At 42.0% G+C, this 26,116-nt stretch overlaps 1 protein-coding gene across 1 annotated transcript in view; it reads right to left on the reverse strand.

The window, feature by feature from the left end:
* Positions 1 to 14,666: 14,666 nt before the first annotated feature.
* The window catches only part of CHST8 (carbohydrate sulfotransferase 8), a 1,378,704-nt gene continuing 1,367,254 nt past the window's right edge, over positions 14,667 to 26,116 (reverse strand). Inside the window, exon 5 of the mRNA XM_069216491.1 lies at positions 14,667 to 21,335. Within this exon, the coding sequence (XP_069072592.1) occupies positions 20,193 to 21,335 (1,143 nt within the window). The 3' untranslated portion in view covers positions 14,667 to 20,192. The remainder of the gene's footprint in view (positions 21,336 to 26,116) is intronic.

Here is a 26,116-nt window from a genome sequence, read left to right on the forward strand (position 1 = left end):
AACAGGATGCCACACAACACCTACAGATTTCAAGATTCAAAAAGTCTACCTGATGAGGAAGGGGAACTTCACTGACGAGGAGACAGAACTTGCAGTTATGTTTTTTGTTGGTCATTACACAGCACTACATAGTCTGCCTCATTATGCCCTCTGAGAAGCTGAGAAGGTGGACAGGTGACAGGATTCGACAGAGTATTTCAATGCCTTTAGTGGTGGAGGCTCGCACCAATGGGGACCTCAAGAAAAAATGGCAGGATGAAAGGATACAGGTGAAGAAGAACTTCTGTAGCAGACAGGTGGCTAGTGCTTTCTCTGGAAGCAGCCCTAGAGCTTGTCTCTGTCTCATTTCCCTTGGGAAGCATGTCCTCATTCCTATGCACTCAGACATCTGATATGGCTGCCTGTTTCAAGGAACCCAAATAAAAGGCCAGGCAAGAACTGAACACTCTTTTCACTCAAATCACCCTTGTATATTCATTCATGCCACTCTGTCCTTCCCATTACATTGGACAGACTAGCAGACATCATACACGTCTGCCTATCTAACAACACATTATATTTACTAATAACTCATTACATTTAAATTTGCTCACACTACACCTAACCAACCTACACAGCAAAAAACGTTTGTAAATCCACTCTTTTCTCAAAGAATAATTCCTGAAAATGAGGGGTAAAACAAGAAAGATATTAATGGACAAACCTTGGCGCAAGGATTGCTTTCTTAGGTGGACATTCTGTGTGTGATTAGTTGATGTAGTATACATTTTCACCTGCTGATGGGTGTAACAAAGGCCTGACTGTTTACTTCCACTGACCCTTGCAGTAGTAGGTATGTTGCATGCATTTGGAGCCCTTTTGGAATATGTGATATTTAGATTACTTCTACCTAAAAGTGTTTTTTTTACCATTTTATAATAAAGAAATGTAAAAAATTAAAATGATGCATTGCAGCATTTTTGACATTGAAAAATATTTTTCTAGAATTTTACTATTTTTACCTACGTGTTGTTAGTGTTATTACCTGCCACAGCTGATTTCTATGAGTATGTGCTGCAGTAACAGTGATTGGCCATGCGTGTTGCTTAACTTACTTCAAGACTTGGATGGCTGGAGTGGGTTTGTGCCTGTTTTGTCAGTAGTTCAACAGCAGTTGACTTAGATGTAAACTTCTGTGAATAACAATTGTATTAGTGTTTCATGGGTGCTTTTATTATTTGCACGTTGCCCCTTAATTTCCTCCATAAATGTCTCTTAACCCACCCAGTTAGTAGGAAGTATTCACAATTTTATGGCCACTCCCCCTTGTCCCTAACATATTTCCTATAAAAATGTATACCTCCTTGTGCAAAGATTTTCGCACGCTTGGTGTTGATCTCTGCACAAAAGAGATAAAACAGGTGGAGTTGGAGCTCTCTTGCTGGAGTTTCGGGAATAGTATTTTTCAGTATTGTGGTAGTACTACTGCAGCACCAGTTAGTCAGTCTGGAGTTAGTAGCACTAGTAAATTTGACCCCCTCCCAAATATATGTATTTTCTAGGTATTAGTAGGACTGCAGTTAAACTAGTAAATAAATATGACCACCCTAAATATATGACATTTCCTAATTATTTGTGGGACTGGAGCTAGACTAGTCAATCTGAACCACCAAAATATTTCCACTTTCATCTAGGTTTGTGGGGCTGGGTTTAGAAAAGTAAAGTGGACCTCCTCCCTGTGATTATGGGATTGGAGTTGCAACAGTAAATCTGCACCGCCCCCAACCCCTCCACCGACCAAATATATGCACATTTTCTGATGTTAGTAGAGCAGGAGTTACAATATCAAGTCTGATACCTATAAATACATGCACTTTTCCAAATATTAATTAGCTGGAGTTAAAATAGTCATTTAGAACCCTCCAAATATATCAATTTTCTCCAATGTTTGTGGAACTGATTTTAGAATAATTGATTAGACTTCACCTAACATATGCATTTCCTCTATTGTTTGCGGATCTACAGTTAAAATAGTAAATTGTAATCCATGATAAATGGACTTTACCCAATGTTATTAGGACTAGAGTTAGAACAGCAAATATTACCCCTGCATCAAATAAAAAAAAAATATATATAAATATATACTTATAGTTTGGTTACAGTTACAAAAGGCATTTCTTCTTTAATAACTTTAACACTATTTGACAAATATGTGTGAAACTTCATATTTAAAAGAAACAGCAATAACTTTGGCTCCTTCTTGGAAGAAAGAAAAAGTGGCATTCACAAAAGTGTGATTTCCCATTTTAATTTCCATAGGAGTGTCAAATACAGAAAAAACTGCTGAACAGAATTACACCAAATTTAGAAAAAAAGTTTTATGTGATTTAGTGTAAATCTGTTCAGCTGTTTTTGAGTAATTGCCATTTAAATAGATCCTCAAGTAAGCACAAAGGAATTAACAATGGCAAAAGGTTTGAGGTGTCTTGACCATTGGTGTCCAGATATACTCTGAAAAGCCCATTCAAATTGGATGGCCAGATCATGTCTGACTGGCCAGAACATGGGGAATATGTTGTGGCAGCCATTACCGGCTTAAGGGACTCAGCCTCCTGAAAAAACATTAAATCAACAGCCACATCAGGCAGCATGTGGGCACATCCTGAACTCCATGGCAATGTGGGATTCCCTTCCAAGTCAAAAATGAATTAAATATATATTTTTTGTCATGGGTACCTAGTTACCAGTGCTTGGACTGTGGTACCCATTATGACAGCCCCGTGTTAACACAATATCGGTTATACGTTACCACTGTACAGTTAAAAATATTAAAAAACAAACTTAGTCCATAGACTATGCAAATGGGGGATGACTGCCTGCTTTGGGTTTGATGCAAAATCAAAAGGAATGGTATAATAGTAGGAAATAATATATACACTTTACTACACCAGTGAGACTATAAACCAATCACTGTAAAACAATTTATTTGTATATTTCTTTTCATATTCAATTAAGTGATAGCATAGTGGCATTAAACATGTCACAGTATGTTTATCAAAAATAACATATCAGCTAAACAAAATAGACATATATATATAAATATATAAATAGACAAAAACTTGAACACTGAAAAGAGAAACTGTACTTCAATCGTCCTCTTATTTTGAATGATGTGGTTGTAGACAATGCTTTAAATCTAAATCCACATGTAAGATGGTTGTTTTGTGTACACCTCTTTAACCCGTTCTGTGGCGGGGACATAATGGTTACATCCACCCGCACAGTGCTCCTGTGCCGAGGATGTAACCATTACTGGCCCATGAGCTCGGAGGGAGCGCCTCCATGGGCTTCCCTCCCACCCCCCCAAGGCAGGGATGGAAGGGTAACCCCTTACCCTTCCACCCCGCCCATCCCCCCAATGACGACAGCGCGAAATTGCGCGCTGACATCATTAGAGGGTACTGGTCGCGCTGGAAGCCATTTGCTTCCAGCGCGACCTCGGAGCAACAGGTGAGTTTCTCTTCCAGCGGGAGGGGGGAGTTACAAAAAGGCATCGGGGGAAAGGAAAGGGTTTTCCTTTCCCCTGATGTCTCTTTGAGCATTCATGCTGCTCGAGATGCAGAATGCCCACTAGATACCAGGGATTTTATTTATTTGTTTTTTCTGTGCTTTGTGTGTCGGTGAGCGGCCCCTTAGGCAAGGGTCACTCCCCTTTGGGGGGCATATCATTTATGGCTATTTCTGCCCCCCTTGAAGGCAGATCAGCCAATTTTGTAGGCCCATCTGCCCCCAAGACAGAAGACACTTAGGCACCAGGGATAATGTGTGTGTGTTTATTGGATGGGGGGCTGCCCTTTGGGCAAGGGTCGCTCCCCTTAGGGGGGCATATTATTTATGGCCATTTATGCCCACATTGGGGGCAGATCGGCCTATTTTTTTTTAGGCCCATTGCCCCCAAGAGGGGCAGAAGCCATTTAGGCACCAGGGATTGTGTGTGTGTGTTTTTTGTTTGTTTGGGGGCTGGCCCCTTGGGCAAGGGTCGCTCCCCATGGGAGCAGACTTCTAAAGTAAAAACAATTTACTCCAAAGGAGTATTGTTGCCATGCATGAATAACATGTTTGTAGGTGGTGTACTAAATACAGGATTGTGTGTGAAATTGTCCTTAGATTTGTGCACAATGATATTTGTGTTGTTTTATTTCTAATTTGCTTTTCTTTCTTTCTTTTTAGTGGGATATCATTGGTGATTGCTTTGTCTGCGCAGAGTAGTTGCTGGTGAGTAGGTTTTTCCGGCAAGTGAGCGGTAGCGTTTTTCAGTAAATAACTCTTTGTATAAAGCCACACTTTGTTTATTACTAATCTTACACAGTGCTGGTTGTTGGTGGTGCATTTGCCCAGTTACTTATCGTAGGAAGGATCATGGCTAGCTGCAGGATGACCGCTCAGCAGGTTGTTGGTATGCTTTTTGAGTCATCGTCTGATCACTATTATGAGACTCTGCATCTGAGGCAGGGGAGGAAGTGAGAGATTCTGGCTGTGAGGTTTCTGTCAGAGAGGAATCTTCTGATGAGGAAGCCACTCTCAGTGCAGATGAAGGGCCTGTTTTACAGGAGGACACTGATGTGCCATTAGTGCAGCAACCTGGGGCTGAAAAGTTTCCTGCTGGAGGACCTTAACTCTGGGTTGCACCAAACATGGAGCAGCCGGACTTGCCTGCATTTACTGGTCTCCCGGGGTGTACAGTCAAAACGGAGAACTTTTTGCCTGTCAATTTCTTTCAGTTATTTATGGATGATGTGTTTATGGAAGAGATTACTGAGCAGACTAATTTGTATGTGGAGTAGTATTTGAGGGACACTGCTGCCAGACTTAAGCCACACTCTAGAGCTACCCAGTGGATTCCCACAAATTTGGAAGAGATGAAAAGGTTTTTGGGTTCGACTCTTTTGATGGGGTTGATAAGGAAGCCATCACTGGCTTCTTATTGGTCTACTAGTCCCTTGATAGCAACGGCTATATTTCCTGCAATCATGAGTCGTAATAGGTATTTGCTTTTTCTTAGGATGCTGCATTTTGTTGACAATGCTTTAGCCTTGCCATGAGATCACCCTGATTCTGACCATCTTTTTAAGATTAGGCCTGTCCTTGATCATTTTGCAGATCGGTTTTCAGAGGCCTATGTTCCAGGCAAAGAAATAGCTGCGGAAGAATCTTTGATCCTCTTCAAGGGTCGTTTGTTTTTTAGGCAGTACATTCCTAGCTAGAGGGCACAATATGGAATTAAATTGAATATGCTGTCTGAAAGTAGTACAGGATATGTGTATAATTTCCGGGTCTACACTGGTAGGGTTTCCAGTATTGACCCCCCTGGTTGTCCTCTCACTTTTGTAGTTACTGAGAAAATTGTGTGGGAACTTGGTAGACGACTGTTTAACAAAGGTCACCATTTGTATGCAGATAACTTCTACACTGGAGTGCAGTCGTTCAAGGATTTTTTTTAGAGTGGACACTGTTGCTTGTGGCCCAATTCATTGTAACCGGAAAGGCTATCGAGCTTGTCTGCAAAAAACTTGAGAGAGGACAGTGCAGCGCCTTGCAGAATGATGAGCTGCTAGCTTTGAAATTTTCAGACAGGAGGGATGTCTACATGCTAAGTACCATCCATGATAAGAGTACTTCCCCCATGACTGTTTGAAGGCAGGTTGCTGAAGTACGCAAACCTGTGTGCATTTTAGATTATAATAAGCACATGGGAGGGGTAGATAGAGTTTATCAGAGGTTTGGAACCTTATGCTACTATTCGTAAGTCTTACGTTTGGTATAAGAAGTTAGCAATTCACCTGTTCCACTTGGCAACTTTTAATGCTTTTATTGTGTAATTTCAGTGATAGAGAGCCTTATTGTGGTGGAACAGGCAAGAGTTCCTAGAGAAGCAGTGGTGGAGGATGTGGCTAAATTTAAAGATCTCCACTTTGCTGGGAACATTCCTCCCACGTCTAAAAAATACTTTCCAGCTAAGAAATATCGAGTATGTGCTTGAAGAGGTATCCGGAGGGAGACTCGAATGTACTGCCAAGATTGTCCTTCAAAGCCTGGGCTGGGTGTGGGTGGCTGTTTCAGGAATAACCACACCCAGAAGAATTACTGGGAACTACCATGAGTGTAAACTGCCTGTTTTATATTTTCATGTGTCCAGTTTCATGGGTGGCATTTCTGTCTTGTACTTAGAGCTTTTGTGTTAGTAGTCTTGTAAATATTTCTAATTAATTAATGTTTTTTTTTAAAACAAAAAAGTGTCTTTCTCCTTTTATTCCCTAGATGTACTTTAGTGTTCCTCTTATAGACAATCGTCAGTTGCTACCAATTGTGTTTAAAGTAGGCAGTATGTAATTCAGATTTGTAATAGAGATCATTGGTTTTGGTTGTTTAACTTGGAGATGGTACTGTTCCAGCAGAATATTAATTTTGTTTTGTATCCTAATAATGAGGATTAGCACTTAGGTCACATTTGGATTTAGTGGGCTCACCTATTTTTCTTTTGTTTTCCTTATTTGTTTGTGCATGTAATCTATATTTTTTTAATGTGCTTCACTTTTAAAGCATGAGGTATGGCATGCTACAACATCAAAAAAGGGTGTTTTAGCAGCGATTTTAATATGGATGTTTTTGGTCCGGTTTGCTGAATTAATTAGTTTTCTTGTTTTTAATAGGTACTTCATTCTCCAACAGTCCTGAGGAGGCCCAAAATTAGAAAGGGCCGAAATGCGTCTACTTTGTTCTTGTAGGGAGAGGTTGTGAAAAAATATTATTTATAACCGATAAGGAATATTTATGAAACACATCTCGGTTTACTATAATTGTTGTGTAAAGATGTGTACACGAAACAACCATCTTCCATGTGGATTTAGATTTAAAGCACAACCTACAACCACATCATTCAAAATAAGAGGGTGATTGAAGTAGAGTTTCTCTTTTCAGTGTTTGTTTAAGTTTTTGTCTATTTATATGTTTATCTATATGTATATTTTGTGTTTAGTTGATATGTTATTTTTGATAAACATACTGTGACATGTTCAATGCTACTATGCTATCACTTAATTAAATAATATGAAAAGAAATATACAAATAAATTATGTTTTACAGTGACTGATTTATAGTCTCACTGGTGTAGTGAAGTGATATATTGTTTCCTACTATTATACCATTTATTTTGATTTTGTTTTACCTTACCCAGGTATAGTAGGGTTATTTGGGTAGACCCCCTTGTTCCTTATGTGGGTTTGATGCAAAGCAAAACCCACCACTGCACATGACTGAATGCTGTGCAAAGCAGGGTGTTGGACACCCATGGGGCGGGGTCAGGGCAGAGCCAGGCCGGAGGTTTAGTAGCCAGAGGGGAATACGCATCTGCCGGGATTAGGGTCCAGGGCTTGGCCAGAGGCCAGTTCCTGAGGTCAATGCTGGAACTGTGGTACCATCACCTGGTACTGCAGTTCCCAGTGATGCCCTGAGTGAGATAACTTAGTACTGGAACTGGCCGTGTGCAGTAGGGTTGGGCCATGTGCTGCACAGGCTTGGGCGCCCTGGGGGATTGGGTGCAGGGCTTTGGCAGATGCTAGGCCCTACAGTCAAACACCCACTGTGCACAGTCAAAGGCCAATAGAAATATATTCAGTTTTTCTACATCTGTTCTTGATATTTTGGAACACTATCGTTTTGTAGTAGAAATGTTTGTTAAGTCCATTATCTGTAAAATACAATTATTTATAGTAGATATTTTGGTAGTAGGTATTTTAAACGTCCTATATGTTTTACCCTTAATATGTTATAGTATATATTTTCATCAACGTGATAGGTGTAGAATTTTGATATTTTGACTACAGGTAGTTTGCCCTTCATATTTTGGTAGTTAGGTATTTTTGTGGTCGATACTTATGAGGACCTGGTCCGGCAGTTCGGGCTGAACTTTCCCCAAGAGGAACAGGTCATGTCTGATTGGCACGTAGCTAGGTCCAAACTGAGGTTTCAGGATGGATGGATTGGGATGCGGCCCGAGTGACTGGCAGTTTCTGAGATCAATTCAAGTATTCCATTAATCACATTGTTGTTTTTGCATATGACTACAATTAATCATACCAGCGTGGCAGGAGCCCTGATGGACTAATCACAAGCATTTGCGTTACATTTAGATTTAAAGGATTTATCTGTGAGCATTAACATCTAAGTCTGAAGCTAGGTGGCAATATATTGAATAGATATGAAACCTATAGTCTAACCCTTGTGCGCAAATATGCATTCATTCCATTTAATATTAGCGTGCCGCTAGATACTCATGAAGAGTGCCCCTTATCACTCCTGTTTTTTAGACTTACTATTGAATTTCTGGTTTTCAAGATCATAATGGGACACGCAATTGTTCAATGTTTTATTAAAGAGCACAAGTAAATGTGTTGCTTAAAGTGGGTGATGGGTGGTCTCAGGATTGTAGATGAATTGCAAATCGTTATCTGTACTTGTCCTTCACATTCTTCATCACTAGTTCAATCAGTTGCTGGGTATAGCAAGTAATTAGTTGACAAAAAATTGGATCATTTTTCAATTGGACGAGTGAATTTTGTGACTATGTTTCGGAGCATTTATTATTTGCTTGAGCTGTTCTGACTTGGCTGGGTACCTGAATCAGCTTTTCACTTAACTTTCTTTGGCAAAGAAACCAGTCTTTCAAGCTGTGGAGTAGGATTGGGTATGGTCATGTCATGCATTTGTAACATTTTAGTCAAGTTGGCTGATGAATACGCCCCTATTTTGGGTCTGGAAGCTATACTACAGCCCTGGTAAAACAGTTTTTGGTGCAAATCTACTATACGCAAAAAGTTATTCTGTCGGCATGTACAACACTCACCACTACAGCTGTGAAGTGGTTCTGCGGTGCTGACAAGAGTATTTGCTTTCCTGAGGCAATTATCAATTGTGGTTTAAACATACATGAGTAGACCTGTTAATGCTCTGACTTTTTACTCATCAGAACCTAGAAACACTGAAATCTAGATGACTTACAATCAACAAGGAATCCCATTTTCCCAGATGATAATTATACATTTTCCATAAAATTAGGGGTGTGTTCTTAGATGAAGAATTAACCCTTTTACCTTATCGTGGATTGGAGTTTCACATTCAGACCCTGAAAACGACCAGGAAAAGGGAAACATAAAATTTTCTATCTTGCTTAAAGTTCAAGAAGTCATCTAATTTTAGTTCTAGTTCATCAAAACTCAAATTAAAATAGAATATTTACATCAATGTTACAAGGGCCGGCTCCTCCGCTAAGGCAGAGGAGCATTGCCCCCCAACTGGATTGTGAGGAAAGGAAAAATAAAATAATAATAACGCTACGTATATGCACCACAAAGTAAGCATGTCTGTTTGGCTCGCAGTGTTGGGCCGACCAAACTGACATGCACACTTTGCATGTTCTCTATCCAGCTGCATTGCATAGCCGAGTGGAGAACATGCCCAGGCTCCCACTCCCAGTCTGAGTGGTGAAGCAGGCTGCTCAGACCAATAGTGACGCTGTTGTCATGCTGGTGACAGCAGCGTCATGATAGGTTGGGAGCCTGTGTGCACCCAGGAACAGGAAGAGGACGACGGAGGGGAGGCGAACGCGTCTCCCCCAAAGGTAAGTGTTTTTATTCTTTTTTTTCCCCACCCTGTCCTGCCACCCCCGTTTAGTGGCAGCCGCCACTGAATAATACTGTTAAACTAACGTTGCTACCATACTTCCAACTAAAGTGATTTGTCACATGCTTAAACTAACATTGATTTTAATGCTATCTCCCAAACACAGAAGTGCCAGTGTTAGACCTGCCATCCTTGGCGTGGTTCCCCCCCTGTCTTTTTGCCTCTGCTTCCTGTATCTTTGACTGCGTGCTGGACTTCGGTTTTGCTGGTTTTGGTATTCTGGGCACTTTACCACTGCTGACAAGTGCTAAAGTGCAAGTGCTCCCTGTATAAACTGTATGTGTAATTGGCTTTTCCCCGATTGGCATATTTGATTTACTGGTAAGTCCCTAGTGAAGTGCACTAGAGGTGCTGAGGGACTGTAAATCAAATGCTACTACTGGGCCTGCAGCACTGATTGTGCCACCTACGTGAGTAGCCCTGTAAACAGGTCTCAGACCTGCCACTGCAGTGTCTGTGTGTGCAGTATTGCACTGCCAAATCGACCTGGTAAGTGTGGCCACTTGCCAGGCCCAAATTCTCCTTTTTAGTACATGTACGTCACCCCTAAGGTAGGCCCTAGGTAGCCCCAGGGGCAGGCAGCAGCATATTTAAAAGGTAGGACATGTACTGGTGTGTTTTACATGTCCTGACAGTGAAATACTGCCAAATTCATTTTTCACTATTGCAAGGCCTAGCTCTCCCATAGGTTAACATGGGGACTTTTAAATACATTTTAAGTGCAGTTTCCCATTGAGTTTTGGGTCTCTGCACTTACAACTTAAAAATACATATTTTGGTAAAGTTGGTTTTTAGATTGTCAGTTTGAAAATGCCACTCTCAGAAAGGTGGCATTTTCTTGCGTAACCATTCTGTGCCTCTGCCTGCCTGTGGAATCCATGTCTGGGTCAGACTGACAATTAAGCTGTTTGTGAATTCCCTCTAGACAGTGACACAAAGGGAGCTGAGGAGTGTCCTGTATACCCTGATGAGTCTCCTTGGCTAGAGTGGGGAGGGTGGAGCTGACACGTATGCCTGAAAGGGATGTGCATTTATTCACTCAATGCAGTCTTCAACCACTGGTGTGTGTCTGGGGCCAGGCCTGGGCAAGGCAAGATCTTGTCAAAAACAGAGACTTTCCTTTGAAGTTTCCCTACTTCAAAGGCAGAAATGGGTATACGTAGTGGACCCAAAACCCCAGACTTTTAGATTACTTCTGTATCAAGGGGAACATCTGCCAAGGATAAGAGCTGGAGGAGGAGTATTGCCCCTTTGCCTGTGAATGTGCTTTGCGGAGTTGGCCTGCAGTTCCGGCTTCTACTTTAGATAGAACAAAGACTGGACTTTGCTGTGTTTTCCTGCTTGTGAAGTGTCTCCAAGGGCTTGGACTGAACTTGTCCCCTGATCTGAAGTCTCGGGCCACCAAAGACTTCTTCCTCTGCCAGCACCTGGATGCTCTTGCTGAGACTCCTACCGTGCCAAGTGGTGCCCTATCCAGTCCCTGGGCCCTTGAAAGGAGAAGCTGGTGGAACCATGGCTGAAATTCACTCACTGGAGCCGAGCTGGATAAAAATTGACACAGCACCTGCCTCGCTCCTGAAAAATCGATGCCTCACCTGCATCGCGGCTGTAAAATCGATGCAACACCGGCTTGCGGCTACTGAAATTGACGCATCACCCACTCAGCATGGCTCTTTGCCATCGTGCTTCAGGATTTTGCATGCATAATCATTGGGCGTCAAAACCACAGTTAACCTGCACCTGCATGGAATCGACGTTGTCCATCCGGAAATCGATGCATCTCTCTTCTGCCGAAGAGAGAAAACAAAGCATTGCCTACCCGACAGGAGAAGAATCGGTGCACGGCCTCACTTGCGAGTCAGGAATTGATGCATCGCTTACTTTTTTGATGCATGCTCGCCGGTGCGGCTTTATTTTTGAGGCACACCAGGTACTTTGTGTAAAAACAACGCATCCATTGATTTCTATGGATTAAGACTTTTTAATTAAAAAAATTAAAATCTTGGCTTGTGTATGTTGGAATTTTGTAATTTCGGTCTTGTTTGATTTAGATAAATATTGGCTATTTTTCTAAACCAGCATTGAGTGCTTTTGTGGTGTTTTCACTGTGTTACTGTGCGTATTGGTACAAATATTTTACACACTGCCTCTGAGCTAAGCATGACTGCTTGTGCAAAGCTACCAAGGGGTGAGCAGGGTTTGTCTGAGGAGTGTAAATCCTTTACCCGGAGTAGGTGCGGGCATCGTCTGGCCCTTGAAGTCAATCGCGTTGCAGATCGAACTCTGGGCTGATGAAGTCAACAGAGCTGGCGTGGATGGTGTACGGGCTGCAGTGCGAAGTGGGACGATGCCATGTGCGGTGCCCACAGGTCAAGGTGCAGGCAGAGGCTCAGTGACGGCACCCAGCAGGGTCGGTGAGACCAGGGCTGCGGTGTGAAGCAGGGAGGTGCGACATGCGGTGTCACCGGGTCACGGTGCAGGCAGCAGCGTCGTCGTTGCTGAAGCGCTGTCATCGGTAGGGCCAAGCCAGCGGTGCGGGACAGGACGGTGCTTTGTGACCTCACGAGCGGTGTCCACAGGCCACGGCACAGGCAGGGATGCCCGGTGACCACACTGAAGTGGATGGTGCTAGCATTGGTGGGCAGGGGCTGCGGTGCGGGACGGTGCGTTGTGTACCTCACGAGGGATGTCCACAGGCCACGGTGCAGGCAGTGGTGCCGGTGTCAGCAGTAGCATCATGGTCAGGGATGCCCAGGCTCTGGTGTGAGCAAGGTGATGCCAGAGGGTGGGGCCCACAGGTCACGGTGCGAGCAGCGGCTCAGTGAAGTAATCACATGACGCCGTTGGTGAGACCAGGGTCGCTGTGCGAAACAGGGCAGTGTGGTTTCGGCAGGTCACGGTGCAGGCGAGCGGCGTCACAGCGGTTTCTCCTCTTGAACAGCACTAAAACACATAGTTCCCAGGGCTGCAGGTCGAGGAAACTGAAGACTTTGGTGTCCCTGAGACTTCCAACAGGAGGCAAGCTCTACCTCCAAGCCCTCTGAGAACTTTCTCAAGCAGGGCACACAGCAAAGTTCACCCTTTGCACTCTTTTCAGCAAAAGCAGCAATGGCAAGCCAGTCCAGCAAAGCAACACAGCAAAGGGACAGTACTCCTCCTCCACCTCTTCTCCTGGGCAGAGGTTCCTCTTGGATCCAGAAAAATAAAAGTCTGGGGTTTTGGGTCTAATACTTATACCCCGTCCTGCTTTTGAAGTTGACAAACTTCAAAGCAAAGTCTCAAGTGTTTTCAAGATCCTTCCTTGTCCAGGCCAGGACCCGGACACACACCAGGGGGTTGGAGACCGGATTATGTGAGGGCAGGCACAGTCCTTTCATGAGTAAATGACCACTCCTCCCTCCACTCTAGCTCAAATAGGTCATCAAAATATGGAGGCTACACCCCAGCTCCCTTTGTGTCAATGTCTAGAGGAGATGTGTAAACAGCCCAACTGTCAAACTAACCTAGATGGGGAATCCACAAACAGACAGAGACACAGAATGGCTAAAGCAAGAAAATGCCTATTTTCTACAAGTGGCATTTTCAAACTCACAATCTAAAAACCAACTTCACTAAAAGATACATTTTTAATTTGTGCATTCAAAGACCCCAAACTCCATATTTCTATATGCCCTCAAAGTTAATCTGCGCTTTAAAGTTATTTAAAGGCAGCCCCCATGTTAACCTATGAGGGCGATCGGCCTTGCATCAGAGAAACCCAAATTTGGCAGTATTTCACTGTTAGGATATTAAAAACACACCAGTACATGTCCTACCTTTTAAATACACTGCACCCTGCCCATGGGGCTACCTACGGCCTACCTTGGGTGTGCCTTATATGTACCAAAAGGGAAGGTTTGGGCCTGGTAAGTGGGTACACTTGCCAGGTCGATGTGGCAATTTACAACTGCACACACAGACACTGCATGGCAGGTCTGAGCCATGTTTACAGGGCTACTTATGTGGGTGGCACAATCAGTGCTGCAGGCCCACTAGTAGCATTTAATTTACAGGCCCTGGATACCTCTAGTGCACTTTACTAGGGACTTACCAGTAAATCAAATATGCCAATCATGGATAAACCAATCAATAATACAATTTGCATAGGGAGCACTTGCACTTTAGCACTGATCATCAGTGGTAAAGTGCGCAGAGACAATAAACCAGCAAAACAGAGAGGAGGTCAGAAGGCAAAAAAGACAGGGGCGACACGCCAAAATGCTGCCAGGTCTAACAGTGAGGGTCCCTGCTTGAACAGATTGCAAACTGACTGCCAACCAGAGACCTCATTTCTAACAGACAGCTTGAGACGAGACGGCCAGGGCCCTCCATTAGGATGATTTTATAGTGTATAGAAGCAAAAAAAATATGTGTATGCAGTAGACTGCAAAAGGGTTTTCTCTTATAGGCTCACCAGCCCGTTAACGTCTGTATTTTAATGTACTCTAGCAATGACAAATCCAGACAGATGTTTTTTGAGAAAATTGTGAAAATGAGTGTTTGTGTACAGACAATCTCATTTTGATGGATTGAATGTTTAAGATAATCCGTCAAGAATGTAGCAACAAATATTGATGCCTGAAGCTCCGTATGTGCTTTAATAGAAATTACTGTATTTAATAGCCAACGTAAACATTTAAAACATTTTAAACGTACCAACCGCAGACAGAAAGCCTCCCGGAAATGAATGAACTATTTGAACCTCAAAAGAAAATGAGACCTGCAGATTAACCCATTCTTGAAAACAGATGGTGAAAGCAAAGTCTAAAAAACTGAAACGTTCTTCAGGAAATCGCACAAAAAAAAAAAAAAATTTTTTTCAAGAACATCAGGACGTCTCATGCCACTTTGTAAGTACGAAAATTGTACACAATATACAGAGCAAATAAATGTAAGTCCATTTCTTAATATGATGTTGCTTGGAAATGTGATGTTTAATTTCAAAGCAAACATAATTAGTTCTGAAACAAATCATCTCACATTTGGATTTTGCATTTTACAGGATACATGTAATAATTAAACTTTTTAGATATTTGACAGACTCTGGAAAATCCAAAAAATAAAACAGCTAGTTAGAAAAAAATAACCTGTTGCACAATATGAAGAAATAACAATCACTGGACCAGCCTTTATAAATCTATGTTTCGAATCAACAAAACCAACCTATTTTACTTCTTTGAAACACCAATGTTATTTAATGAACACACATTAGTTTATACATATTTTAATCCCATTACGTCTTCTCAATTCAAAATACTGTATGAATATCTAATAAGTATCATATAAATAAGTATACTTTAATACTATTTAACAAAGGTAGATTTAATGGCCCATCTGAATATTTTCTATAATACTGATGTAATGCTGTTATTGTGTCTTATGTATTCTTCTCTAGAATTATGCTTTTCGATGTTCCTAAACAGTGACATGTAATGTGAGGACAGATCCTTTAGTGAATGTAAGACTCTTAATGAGGAGGGGTGCATTACTGTGTGTGAAAGAGTTTTATCGAGGATTTGTGGTTGAAATTTGACATTAAACAGCAATGATGGTCCCATCATTGACCATCATTGCTGCTAGTTGCAGGACATTTGTGATTTATATACTAACTAACATGGGTGAAGGCAAGCCAATGTTTTAACATCGGCACCAGCAATAGCAGAATGGAGTGCAACAGGCATGAACAATCGAGTTAGGACTATTAATAGTATGTGAACTCAACAATCATTCTAAAGAGCGAAGCCAAAACATCTGTAATGTGTACCTCCTAAAACCTTACCTTAGGCTACATTTAAGGTTAACTTGTAAGTATGCTAGTTAGAACATGAACAAAAACTATTCAGAACACCCGCATTCAGTAGTTTCCAAGGGTTCTGTGCTTCCCAGTTTGACTGCTGTGTTTCCTTTGTTGTACAAGTTCACCTAGTAGTGTTAGCTTAGCAAAGTTCTCAACCTTTCCAGTTGTGTTTGTTCAATAAATATTAGAGCACTTCTAGTAGTATTTTCTTGGTGAAGATGTGAGCTCATTCATTTGTGTGTTCAGTGAAGCTACGTACACATTCAGCAGTGCCTGCTCAGTGAAGCTCTGAACTGACATACTATTTTTCGCTCAGTAAAGTGCTGCAGTCGTTCTCAAGTGCCTGCTCAGTGAAGCTTTGAACTCAAGTTGCACTGTTTGCTCAGCTTAAGTCACCAAGGAGAAGCACTGAACACACTCAGTGTGGTTTGTTTGGTGAAGCTCTTAACTTCTCCAGTGGTGTTTCCTTTTTTGAGGTTCTACCTTGTACAGTTGTGTTTGGTGACACTTCACAGTCATTAAGACTTGGTTGTTTAGTGGTGCTCTGTGTTTATTTGGTTAAGAATTGAGCTCATGCTGCAGCATTTGTGTACAAAATGCCTGAACTCATCCAGTAGTGTTTGTCAAAATTCTAAGCTTGTGTATTAATGTTTTGCTACATACTTATTGTTCTATCAATGATTCCTTGTTGATGCACCTATCTTACTGAAAAGTCTTTGGTGATGCTTTGAGCTCATACATTAGTATTGCATAACAAAGCCATGAGATCATCTAATTTTGTTTGCTCATTGAAGCCCCTGACTGGTCCAGTAGTATTATTTGATGCTTTAAGACAACTCCTAGCATTTTGTTAGCCATAGTATGAGCTCATCTAAGTATGCTTGTTCAGTGCAGCCCTGGGGTAATTCAGAAGTGTTTTCCAATATTGCATGTGCAGTACTTTGTTCTAAAAATCTTCACTCGCCAAGCCATGCTCACTCAATGGAGTTCTGAGCTCATCCATTATTGTGTTGTAACACTCCAGTTCGTATGGTAGTACTTAGTAAAGTTCTAAATATTCTGTACTGTGATTTGTTATTATTTGCTAATAATTTATTGTTTGCACACAAACTCAACAACCTTCCAGTAATGTGCTGTGCCACTCTTAGCTCACCCAGTAACACTTATTCAATGTAGCTCTGAGATCATTCAGTACTTTTAAGTTAAATAAAAAGCACACTCACTGGTATTTGGGGAGTGAAGCTAATAACTCTGCTAGATGAGTTTGTTTGTAAAGTACTGAACTCGCACAGTAGTAAATTGTCATTGAAGCTCGGAGCTCATCCCAGACGGTTTGCTTGGTGGTTGTCTCTTTGCATATAGAATACCAGTCTCTATGTTCCTTCATTTGCTGTGTATGGACTGAAATATCTTGATAGTTTTATTCGGAGAACCGATGAGCTCAAAGCAGTCCATTAAACCACTGCTGTGGATCGGCAGGGAAAATTGCAATGAAAGTGGTACCTTTCTTTCCTCCTCAGTGCACCTAAACTCTATGGTGATTAATCTCCCCAGTATGGTGGGAGCAAAGACCTCTATACATTACGTTAATTATTTGGAGGCTGTGGGCAGCCTATCTGAAAGGCAAAAACGTATGTCATACCCGCGAACCAGATCAAACTGCTAATTGAGAAAACTATTCAGTCATTTAGTATTGTGACCTGTTACAAAGTTACTATTTGTACCACAAACATCACAAAACGGTGCCATAGGCATATGCAAAACCATGTATCTGTACATTTTGCAGATTTATGAGGTTCATATAGCAGTAAATGGTTTGAAATGAGTTCTTTTTTTACAAAAATATTTTAGAAACAATATGTTAAAAGTATCTGTAGCAATATTTTTTCAAGGTATTTACATACTTTTAAGAGGAAAGAAAACATGTTAAAAATACAAGGTAGCAGGAATCAATAAAGGCAGTGATATACTTTGACTTAGTTGAACCCGAGAAAAGATAAAGAGTGGCACATGAAACAATTCAAAAACCAGATAATTGTCAGGCACATGTAGAATGTCCAATAACAACCTCTGCGTCCACAATAAAAACGAAACAACTATATCCATAGAAAGAACAACTACCAAAACGAGGTATCACTATAGCAGAACCTTTCAATCATTTAAAACATTCAAGCTCAGGCCATTGGACGACACACACAGTGATCTGCTGAATGGTGAAATTGAGAAAACACATAGACCTTTTCAAAAGACGTATTTGGTAAAGGTTTCAGTGAAAAGCAGTCTTTTATACAACTACAATAAGATTTTACAGGCACTGTTTCATTAGTTGGGTTTAGGTATCTGCACAAGTGCGTGAGTGTTAAGATGATTTTACATGTGTGTGTGTTTGTACAGTTACGGATAATTAGACTTGTAGCTGTTTCTCTCCAGGCTTGGGTGGCATCATGTTTAGTATCTTACTCTATATATTTAATGAGGCTGCCCCTGGCAGTTATGGGTCTCTTGTGAGATATTCACAATTGTAAGTGGTATCCACGTTTCTTTGGAATCACATCTAATGGTTTGTAACTTTTCATTTGGTTGACTTCTGTCTGAGAATAACCAGTTATTTTTTATGACTTGGCTGCAGATTATGGAATACTGTGCAGCTACTGTAATATTTGAGTTAATTGTTGTGGTCTATTCGTTTGCAGTTTTCAAAGTCTGTAGACATCACAATCCATTGTACAGCTTGGGATTAAAACATGTTTATACCCAGTAAAGAGGTGCTTTGAAGTTGGCGGAACGCAATGTGTGGCAGAACTGTGCTAGCCCCTAGTCTAAATCGGGATGATGTCAACAATCCACCAAAGTGTCAATTGACCTTAAGAGTCGGTGTTAAAGAGGGCAAATATTGTGTCCTAATGGTTGGCACTTGCAGTCCACAGGTACACATTCTCTCAGAGGATGAGAGAAAGGAATACTCCTGTGCCACTTCAGAAATTGATCAATCTTCGTGCTCAGCAACTCTGCCACCACAGTACGTTTTTCAGTAATGTTAACTATTATGATTAGATTTTTTGAAGGAATAAATGAAAGAGAAACAGGACAATTGTGTCTTGTGCCAAATAATCTCCATCATTTCAGCATCTGTTGCCTGACCAAGCGATGGCCCCATGAGTGCACTTAGCAACAAGGATGCCTTCTATTTATTTCTAATGTTTTACACCTTTCCTTTTCCGACCTAAGTGGCCTATGTTCCACCACAGCATGATTATGACACCATAATTATGAAAGTGAATCCCAAGACTGCAAAAAGTGAGAAAAAGTCATGGATATAAGACAAAGAGCAATTAAAACATAAGAATGGTTATAAATAAGCCAAACATTTCATGAGCCTTTATCCACCAGACAGCTGTCAATCTAATCTTTGGAGTAAAGGGATTTGTTTTAAAGTTGGCCCCACAATAACTAGCCACTTTGCATCATGGTCCGTTTTTTTCCCTAAACTTGTACCTGGAACTACTTATTTTTTGCAAGAGGAAGCACATCGGCAATGAAAATAAATATTAATGATTTTGTTAGGTGCCAATTTCTTGCCTGAGCATTCTTTGATGTGGCTGTCACCTTGCACAGTATGCTGCTACTATGAAGTTCCATGCAGTCACTAGAAAAATTAGGTATTTCTTTCCAAATTGAAATTCACAAAAAAAATATGCAAACCTGCATATTGTAATGAAACTGATCCTGCATGCTTATGCACTGGGCCTGCTAATGCGTAGGGTCGTACATGTCTGAGGGATGCTAATGACAGCCATAACTGTTTCGGACAGTATCTCATATTACCTTGGTCTACTGTACATGGGTCACTCTTTAATGCAATATTGAAGAGGAACTGTGTACTCTAACCTTCAAACTCCAGTACGGAGCATCAAGATAGAAAATTATCATGCTGTTATTGCCAGAATTATATATTTTTTTCGTTCTGACTCAACAAAGTAATTACACAAAATATTTGAATGATGCCGCCTGCTTTTGAAAGTCCTTTAAACAATGAATTGCTAATTTGTATTGGATCGTGTACACTAGGAATGAGGGCCTCTAAACTTAGCACCCTAAATCTCAGCTACTGTGTCTAGTGTCTAGAACTAAACCAAGTGTGAAAAAACATATGTACTCTTTAAGCCATGGAAAAGGTACACACTGTACATGTGGAACTCATAGAAACATCTCCGTTTTGAAACAGATCGGAATTATACGTGCAAATACTTCCACACAAATTTCAAAATAAAACACACTGTGTGTCATCTGAGTGCATTTCATATTATCTCTTACTTAACATTCAATAATCCTCAAACTAGCATTAAAACCTGACAAGTTCTCAAATTTCTGAGAAATGTCGACAGTATTTCTTTGTATTTGCCAAAGCCGCCTCTGGAGAAATCTTCGTTCAGTAGACGAGGCACTCTTGAATAATCCACATGTCTTTTATCTATTTTTCCGATAAACAATAAACGAGCCACTTTTAAGAATAAAAATATTGCACAGTTTAAAAAAATGTAGATATTTTTGGGATTTGTGAGGAAGTGCTAGACTGCCATGGGCTTTCAGAAAACTGAGGTTTATAAAAAGGAAGGGGACAAGAACTATTTTTAACACATTAGTACAAATCTTCAAAAGGTTTTGAATAATTGAACATAAGATAATCCATGTAGTAAAAATCATAGGCACGCTGCCTTTCTGAGGGGGACAGCTGTGAAAAATATTGCTGGGTAATTTTAGTTGTTGTCCGCACTTCATTAGAATGCCTGTCCTTGAAGCGGGGGAAGGTCAAGTTTTGAGGAGCTCCAATTAAATGCAGGAGAAAGTTGGCATCTTCCTCCATGCTTTCAAATTTGCCAATGAAGTCATAGTCGATTAAGCAGGGGCTGCAAAGTCTGCTCACATGGTCCCAGTGGATGTCCATACCCACTGGCCGATGAACGTCCAGCAGGTACTGCATGAATTCTTTAAATTGCACTCCAGACCCCGTCCTTAATGCCTCTACTGTGGCATTTCGACGATATCTGGATATTATAGCTTTTCCAAATACAGGGTGATAGTAATTGTTTGCATGCTCAAACTTATCCCTAAAAGCAGAAACCAGCCTCTGGAAGGGCTCCCTCACAAAAAGCATTTTAGTGTAAGTATTGAGCCGGTGATAGATACCTTTGCGATCAAAGCTGTCCAGTCTCTTTAAGTAATTTCCGTAATGAACTGTATTGTGCTGTATATCCTTAGTGGAGGAAGCTAACCCATTCAGAACCATTAAAACACGTTTCCAATTAGAGCAGCCAACTTTAGGGACTTCACAATAGAGGATTCTGTATTTATCTTCAACAAAAATTCTTGAAACGTGATATGGAGTGATAATTCTTCTGCTGTTGCTTTTGTACTTTGCACACACGTCTTGCATTAATGCCTTCCTCTGCCGCTGAATATCATAGAGCCTTTTCCAGTTACTGTTCTGGTCCTCAGACTTGAGTTTGGAGCGGGTGATAGTGGAGCTATTAGAGGCAAGTAGTATGGGACTCTTCTTCATGAGATATCTTCTTCGCTTATGGAATCTAACAGGTTTCTTTCTGATACCTCTGTTCTCATTGTCCCTCATCAAATATTTAACATTATTCTCCCTCTTGCTTGAGCCTTGATAGCTGCCAGGGAACTGCTGGGCGAGGTCTGATGAAGCAAGATGATTTCTTTTTGATAATGCTTCAGTGGATTGTTGTTTCAGCCTTCCATCCTGATTGCTGGATATACAATCCTAAAAACACAGAAGGATAACAATGTTCAGAGGGAAAGTATTTAGCAATGTTACATTTTTTGGCTGTCAGCATTTCTCCTACTCAGTGATATTTAAAAAAAAGAAATTAGGACACAACACCTTGTTAATAGCATAGTTTTTGTTATAAATATGGCTGTTTAAGATGAAGGTTCTAAGTCATCAAACCATACATACTTGAGAAAAAATGTAGATTGAAAGTTCAACAAAGGTAAAAAAGAAATTGATTGCATACATTACCATTAGGCAGGTGCAGGGCAATATCACCAGGGTTTTAAATATGAAGTTTTTGGGATTCTTTAGTCTCTTCTAATAACCTACCACTTTTTAAATACACCACATTTTATGGATTTTAAGAAAAAAAGAAAACATTAGCATGCACAAGTCTCACATTCAGGTATTGCATATAACAGTGAACCATGGTTAGCCCTTTCAAATAGTTTATTTCAGCCCATAGAAAGCCCATCATTTGTTCCAGATCTTGTGATGGTTGAGTGAGCATTCTCCTGCCACACAGATGGAATAGCTTATTTTGGAACAACAGTCTACCCCCCCTGCACCACGCTGTCGCCGTGGGTGGGGTTGCGGAGCTCCATAGATGAGCAATGTCTCTTTTGCAACCAATTCTCCCACACCCACCAGCAACCTCTCCCCTCGATCCCCCCCCCCAAGTCTTGCATGAGTCCCAACGGCACCATGCAGAATGTTAGGTCCTTTGGGCGTCTTAAAGACCTATGTCACTATACAAAAAATGGCCCTTCAGTAGCTGGATATAGTGGGGCAGGTACACACTACATTAAGGAAATCTGCATCATCTTCTTACCAGAAGGGGCATTAGTGCAGGTATACTTTTGGGCCCTTTATAACATCAGTGTGTTAGGTAGTTAGTGTGCAAATAATTCAGTTGGATCAGATGTAGCCTGGAGGAGATCCCCAATTCCCTTCGGCACCATAAGTGATTCCCACCATCACTGTCTTTTAGTGGGCCTGTCCAGCCTTCCTATTTAGCCCTTATTGGGGTGAACAAGTTGGGTGGGTTAATGACCAGTGACATGTACTCCCAGTAGATACCTTCCTTTGCTATTGATCCCTGCAGCTACTGGGCCGTTAATCCATTAAATTTGAGGGGCTTTCCAAAAGAGTCTCCATAAGCTGTTAAGGCTCATCAGAGTCAAACGTATTTGCAGAATTTAGAGTAATTTAGATTGCATTCTGTTTTTAAGTCCTGAAAGGTTTTTATGTAGGCCCCTCACCAGATGTCCCCCAACTGAGAGATGCCAATGAGGCTGCAATTACTAAAACCCTCGAGTTGTGTAATCTGGCCCAGCCACCTCCCTGTCCTTATTAGGGTTTGTAATGTGAGCTTTCCATCCCATCCAGTCCATCGCAAAGCTAATCTCCACCCCTGAAATATCCCTCTTGTTAACTCTGGGAGAGTACAGGGATTGGTGTGCCACAGAGCATTCCATAATGTTTTAAATGCCTATAAGTGTTACTTCTGTCTAGAACACTGGGTCTCCCTTAAGCCAGTCATTTAGCACAAAGAGTTTTTTGGCCCAATAGTAGAACTGCACATCTTCTGCCGTAATCCACCTATCAATTGTAGATTGGGTACATTTCCTAAATGCTATGCCTTAGGTGTTTGACTCACAGATAAATGTGTTTTGTGGCCTGGAGTCCCTGAAACCATTCCAGGTGGCCATAGTTCTGAAGGACGTATAGGAAGAGTGGCAGCACTAGAATTCTAAACAATGCCAATCTGCCAAGGATATTGAGGGGAAGCCACACCCATTTCCCCAGGTCTGTCTGCATTCTGGCCACTAGCGGGGCCAAGTTCAAAGACTGCTAATAATGCAATGTGTACACCTATGTATTTGAAACTCAGTCTACAGATTGCAATTCGGGACTGCCAGTTTGTGTTGTTTAGGGTGTCCATTAGAGGCACCAGCAAGGATTAGGCCCACTTCACCTGTAGACCTGAAGTCTAACATTTGGACTAAACCTTGGCCCATGGATTCTGGGCAAGACCCTAACAGCAACACATCATCCGCATATAATACTATGTGGGCTTCCACTCTCTTTCGAAAGAAAACCCTTCACTTGCGCATCACATCTGACCCACACTGCAAGGGGCTCCATCCCCAAGATGAATAACAGAATAGACAGAGGACAGCCCTGCCAGGTGCCCTCTCCTACAGGCACTGTGTATGATAAAGCATTGTAGGTCAACACTTGTGCCTTGGGGTTTTGGTATATGAACCTCACATACACTATGAATTTGGACCCAAATGCCATTGGGGTCAGTACCTCCCATAGGCAGGCCCAATATGAAGTGTCAAATGCTTATTCAAGTCAGTTACCAATATCTTGTGCTCTCCCACCACCTGTGCCCTTTGAATACAGTTTGAGTGCTGCTTTAGGGTAAAAAGTCACATTGGGCCGCATGTATAAGGGTTCGTTTGACCCAGAGTAGCTTGTTTGCCAACACTTTAGTGTACAGCTTAAGTTCATTATTGATCTGTGGAATTGGGTGGTACTAGGCACATTGATTCATGTTTCTCCCTTCCATATGAAGCACAACTATGGTTGTAAGGTCTAAGCCGGCAGACAAGCAGCCTTTAGCTATGGCCTAGTTAAACATGTACAGCAGCACGAAGGATCCCCTAAATTTCTGATCAAATTCAATAGGAAGGCCATTTTGACCCAGAGTCTTGCTAGTATGCATCTCTTAGTACAGAACCAAGATCCTCTAGTGCAAAGAGTTGATCTAGCTCCCTCCGATCTGTCGCTGACAGAACCAGCAGAAGTAGGTCTACAGTTAAGGGACTTAGTGATTCCGTACAAGGATACTCCTGCCTCGATTATAAGGGACTGTAATAGTCTGAAAAAACCATTGTGATCTTTAGAGCCCCTTCTGCCTTACCAGATGCTGGGTTCGTCACACTCTGTTTTACCCTTTCCACTGTATCATGTGTGATAAAAAGGCATAGCAGTTTACTGGCCTTAATTCCCCACTCATAGACCTTAATCTGCATTTCGATCCAGCACCGATGTGTCTCCGGCAAAGCTGCTTCTGAGCCTACCTTTTGAGCGCAAATTTGCACCATCCTTCTCCTCTATAACACCTACCCATTCTAGTTTGATTATATAAGCTTCGAGGTCTTCAATTTGCTGAGCAACCTGTTGATCCTGTGCCCTGAAGTGAGCCTGTGCTGACCCCCCCACCATGAGTGCCTTCCCAGACCCCCACTGGATGCCAGGAGACCTCACTATTTCCTTGTTCAGCTTCATGAAGCTATCCAATTCATAAGACAGGTGGTGAACCACCTCTTCATTAGCAAGGTGCCACACGCTGGTCCTCCAGATTGGCCTATGTTCAGGATTGGAGCCTCCCATCCTTACCACCTGGTGCGAGTGATCTGACATCCCCCTTGGCAGTATGCAAGCACTTGTCAAAGAAGGTCTGCGACCAGCAAGAAGTGGAGATTTAAACATGACCATGATTTGTGAGCTGCTTAGGTGTGTGTGTAAGCTGTCTCTTGATAGTTCCAGGTGCGCCAAGCATCGCAGGGTCCCGGCTCTTGGGCCAAGGTCACGAATTAGGACAGAGTCACCATCTCTCTCAGTGGAGCTTTTCAGTAGTCTTTATGTGGTGCCATTACCACATTAAACTCCCCTCCCACAATTATGTACCCATTCAGAAGCTTTATCAGTATGCATTTGAGCTTGTTCAGTGTCTTTTCCACTAGATTTGGAGGAACATACAGGCTCAACAGGTTTTAACTAGGCCCAGGACATCCTCACATTTGATGCAGCCAAGCAGCCTATTAATGTTTCACGTCATGCTCTTGAGACCAGGCATTGAATTGGGATTTTTGTGTGCCCTGTAGACCGGGTCCTTTTGTTGGGATCCCGACCCTCTCTCTGTCATGTCCGTCCCACCGTAGTATGCTGTCCCTTCTGGGCAGCCAATGGGACTGCGCTAGACTGAACCTCTAGTCCTGGATGTGCTGTGCTGTCAACCATGGACAACAGGGCTGCAACTATCCCATAGAAATCTCCCCAACTGCTCCACCCCACACTTCCTCCCTAGAAGCATCTGTTGCTCCAAACATTAACACCCAACAAGTATTACCACTGAGGGTACCAAATGCCCACTGACCCCTTCCCCTCTCATACACTTCCTCAGTAGAATCTGGTGTTGCTGGCAAATCAAGATCAAGGGTTTAGTCTGTGGACTGAAGGGTCTAATCGAGCTCCACAGGGCCTCAATCTTTTATCTAGACTCAGGTCCAAGTTCAGATGATGTGGCTCTCCGGGTCTGCTGCCCCCACCCATGGCGCTGGTCGAATTATGCTGTTCTACTCCATGTTTTGGGCACGGATGTTCCATGTCTTATGAGGCAGAAGGCTGTCAAGAGCATCCACATTTCCAGCGTCAAACTCTGTTGCACCTACGAGGGAGCTTTTCGGGCTTTTCACCCTGTCCAGTGGTCTGTCCCTTCCAAGTGGGGAGCGTGTGGCTTGGCAACACCTGTTGTTCCATTGTCCATTACCATGCTGCTTCAGGTGTATCAAAGAAGTAGGATTTGGCCTTGTGAATGTTCAACAGCCTAGCCTGTAATAGGAGCATATATTGTATCTTTGGAGCCTTCAGCTTCTGTTTAAAGGCCTCAAACACTTTACATTGTTGTTGGACTCTGCAAGTATTGTCCGGGAAGACAATAATATTAGAAGATTGAAAGCCCACTTCGGTGCTATCTC

The sequence above is a fragment of the Pleurodeles waltl genome, chromosome 12, assembly GCF_031143425.1.
Source record: "Pleurodeles waltl isolate 20211129_DDA chromosome 12, aPleWal1.hap1.20221129, whole genome shotgun sequence".
NCBI lineage: Eukaryota > Metazoa > Chordata > Amphibia > Caudata > Salamandridae > Pleurodeles > Pleurodeles waltl.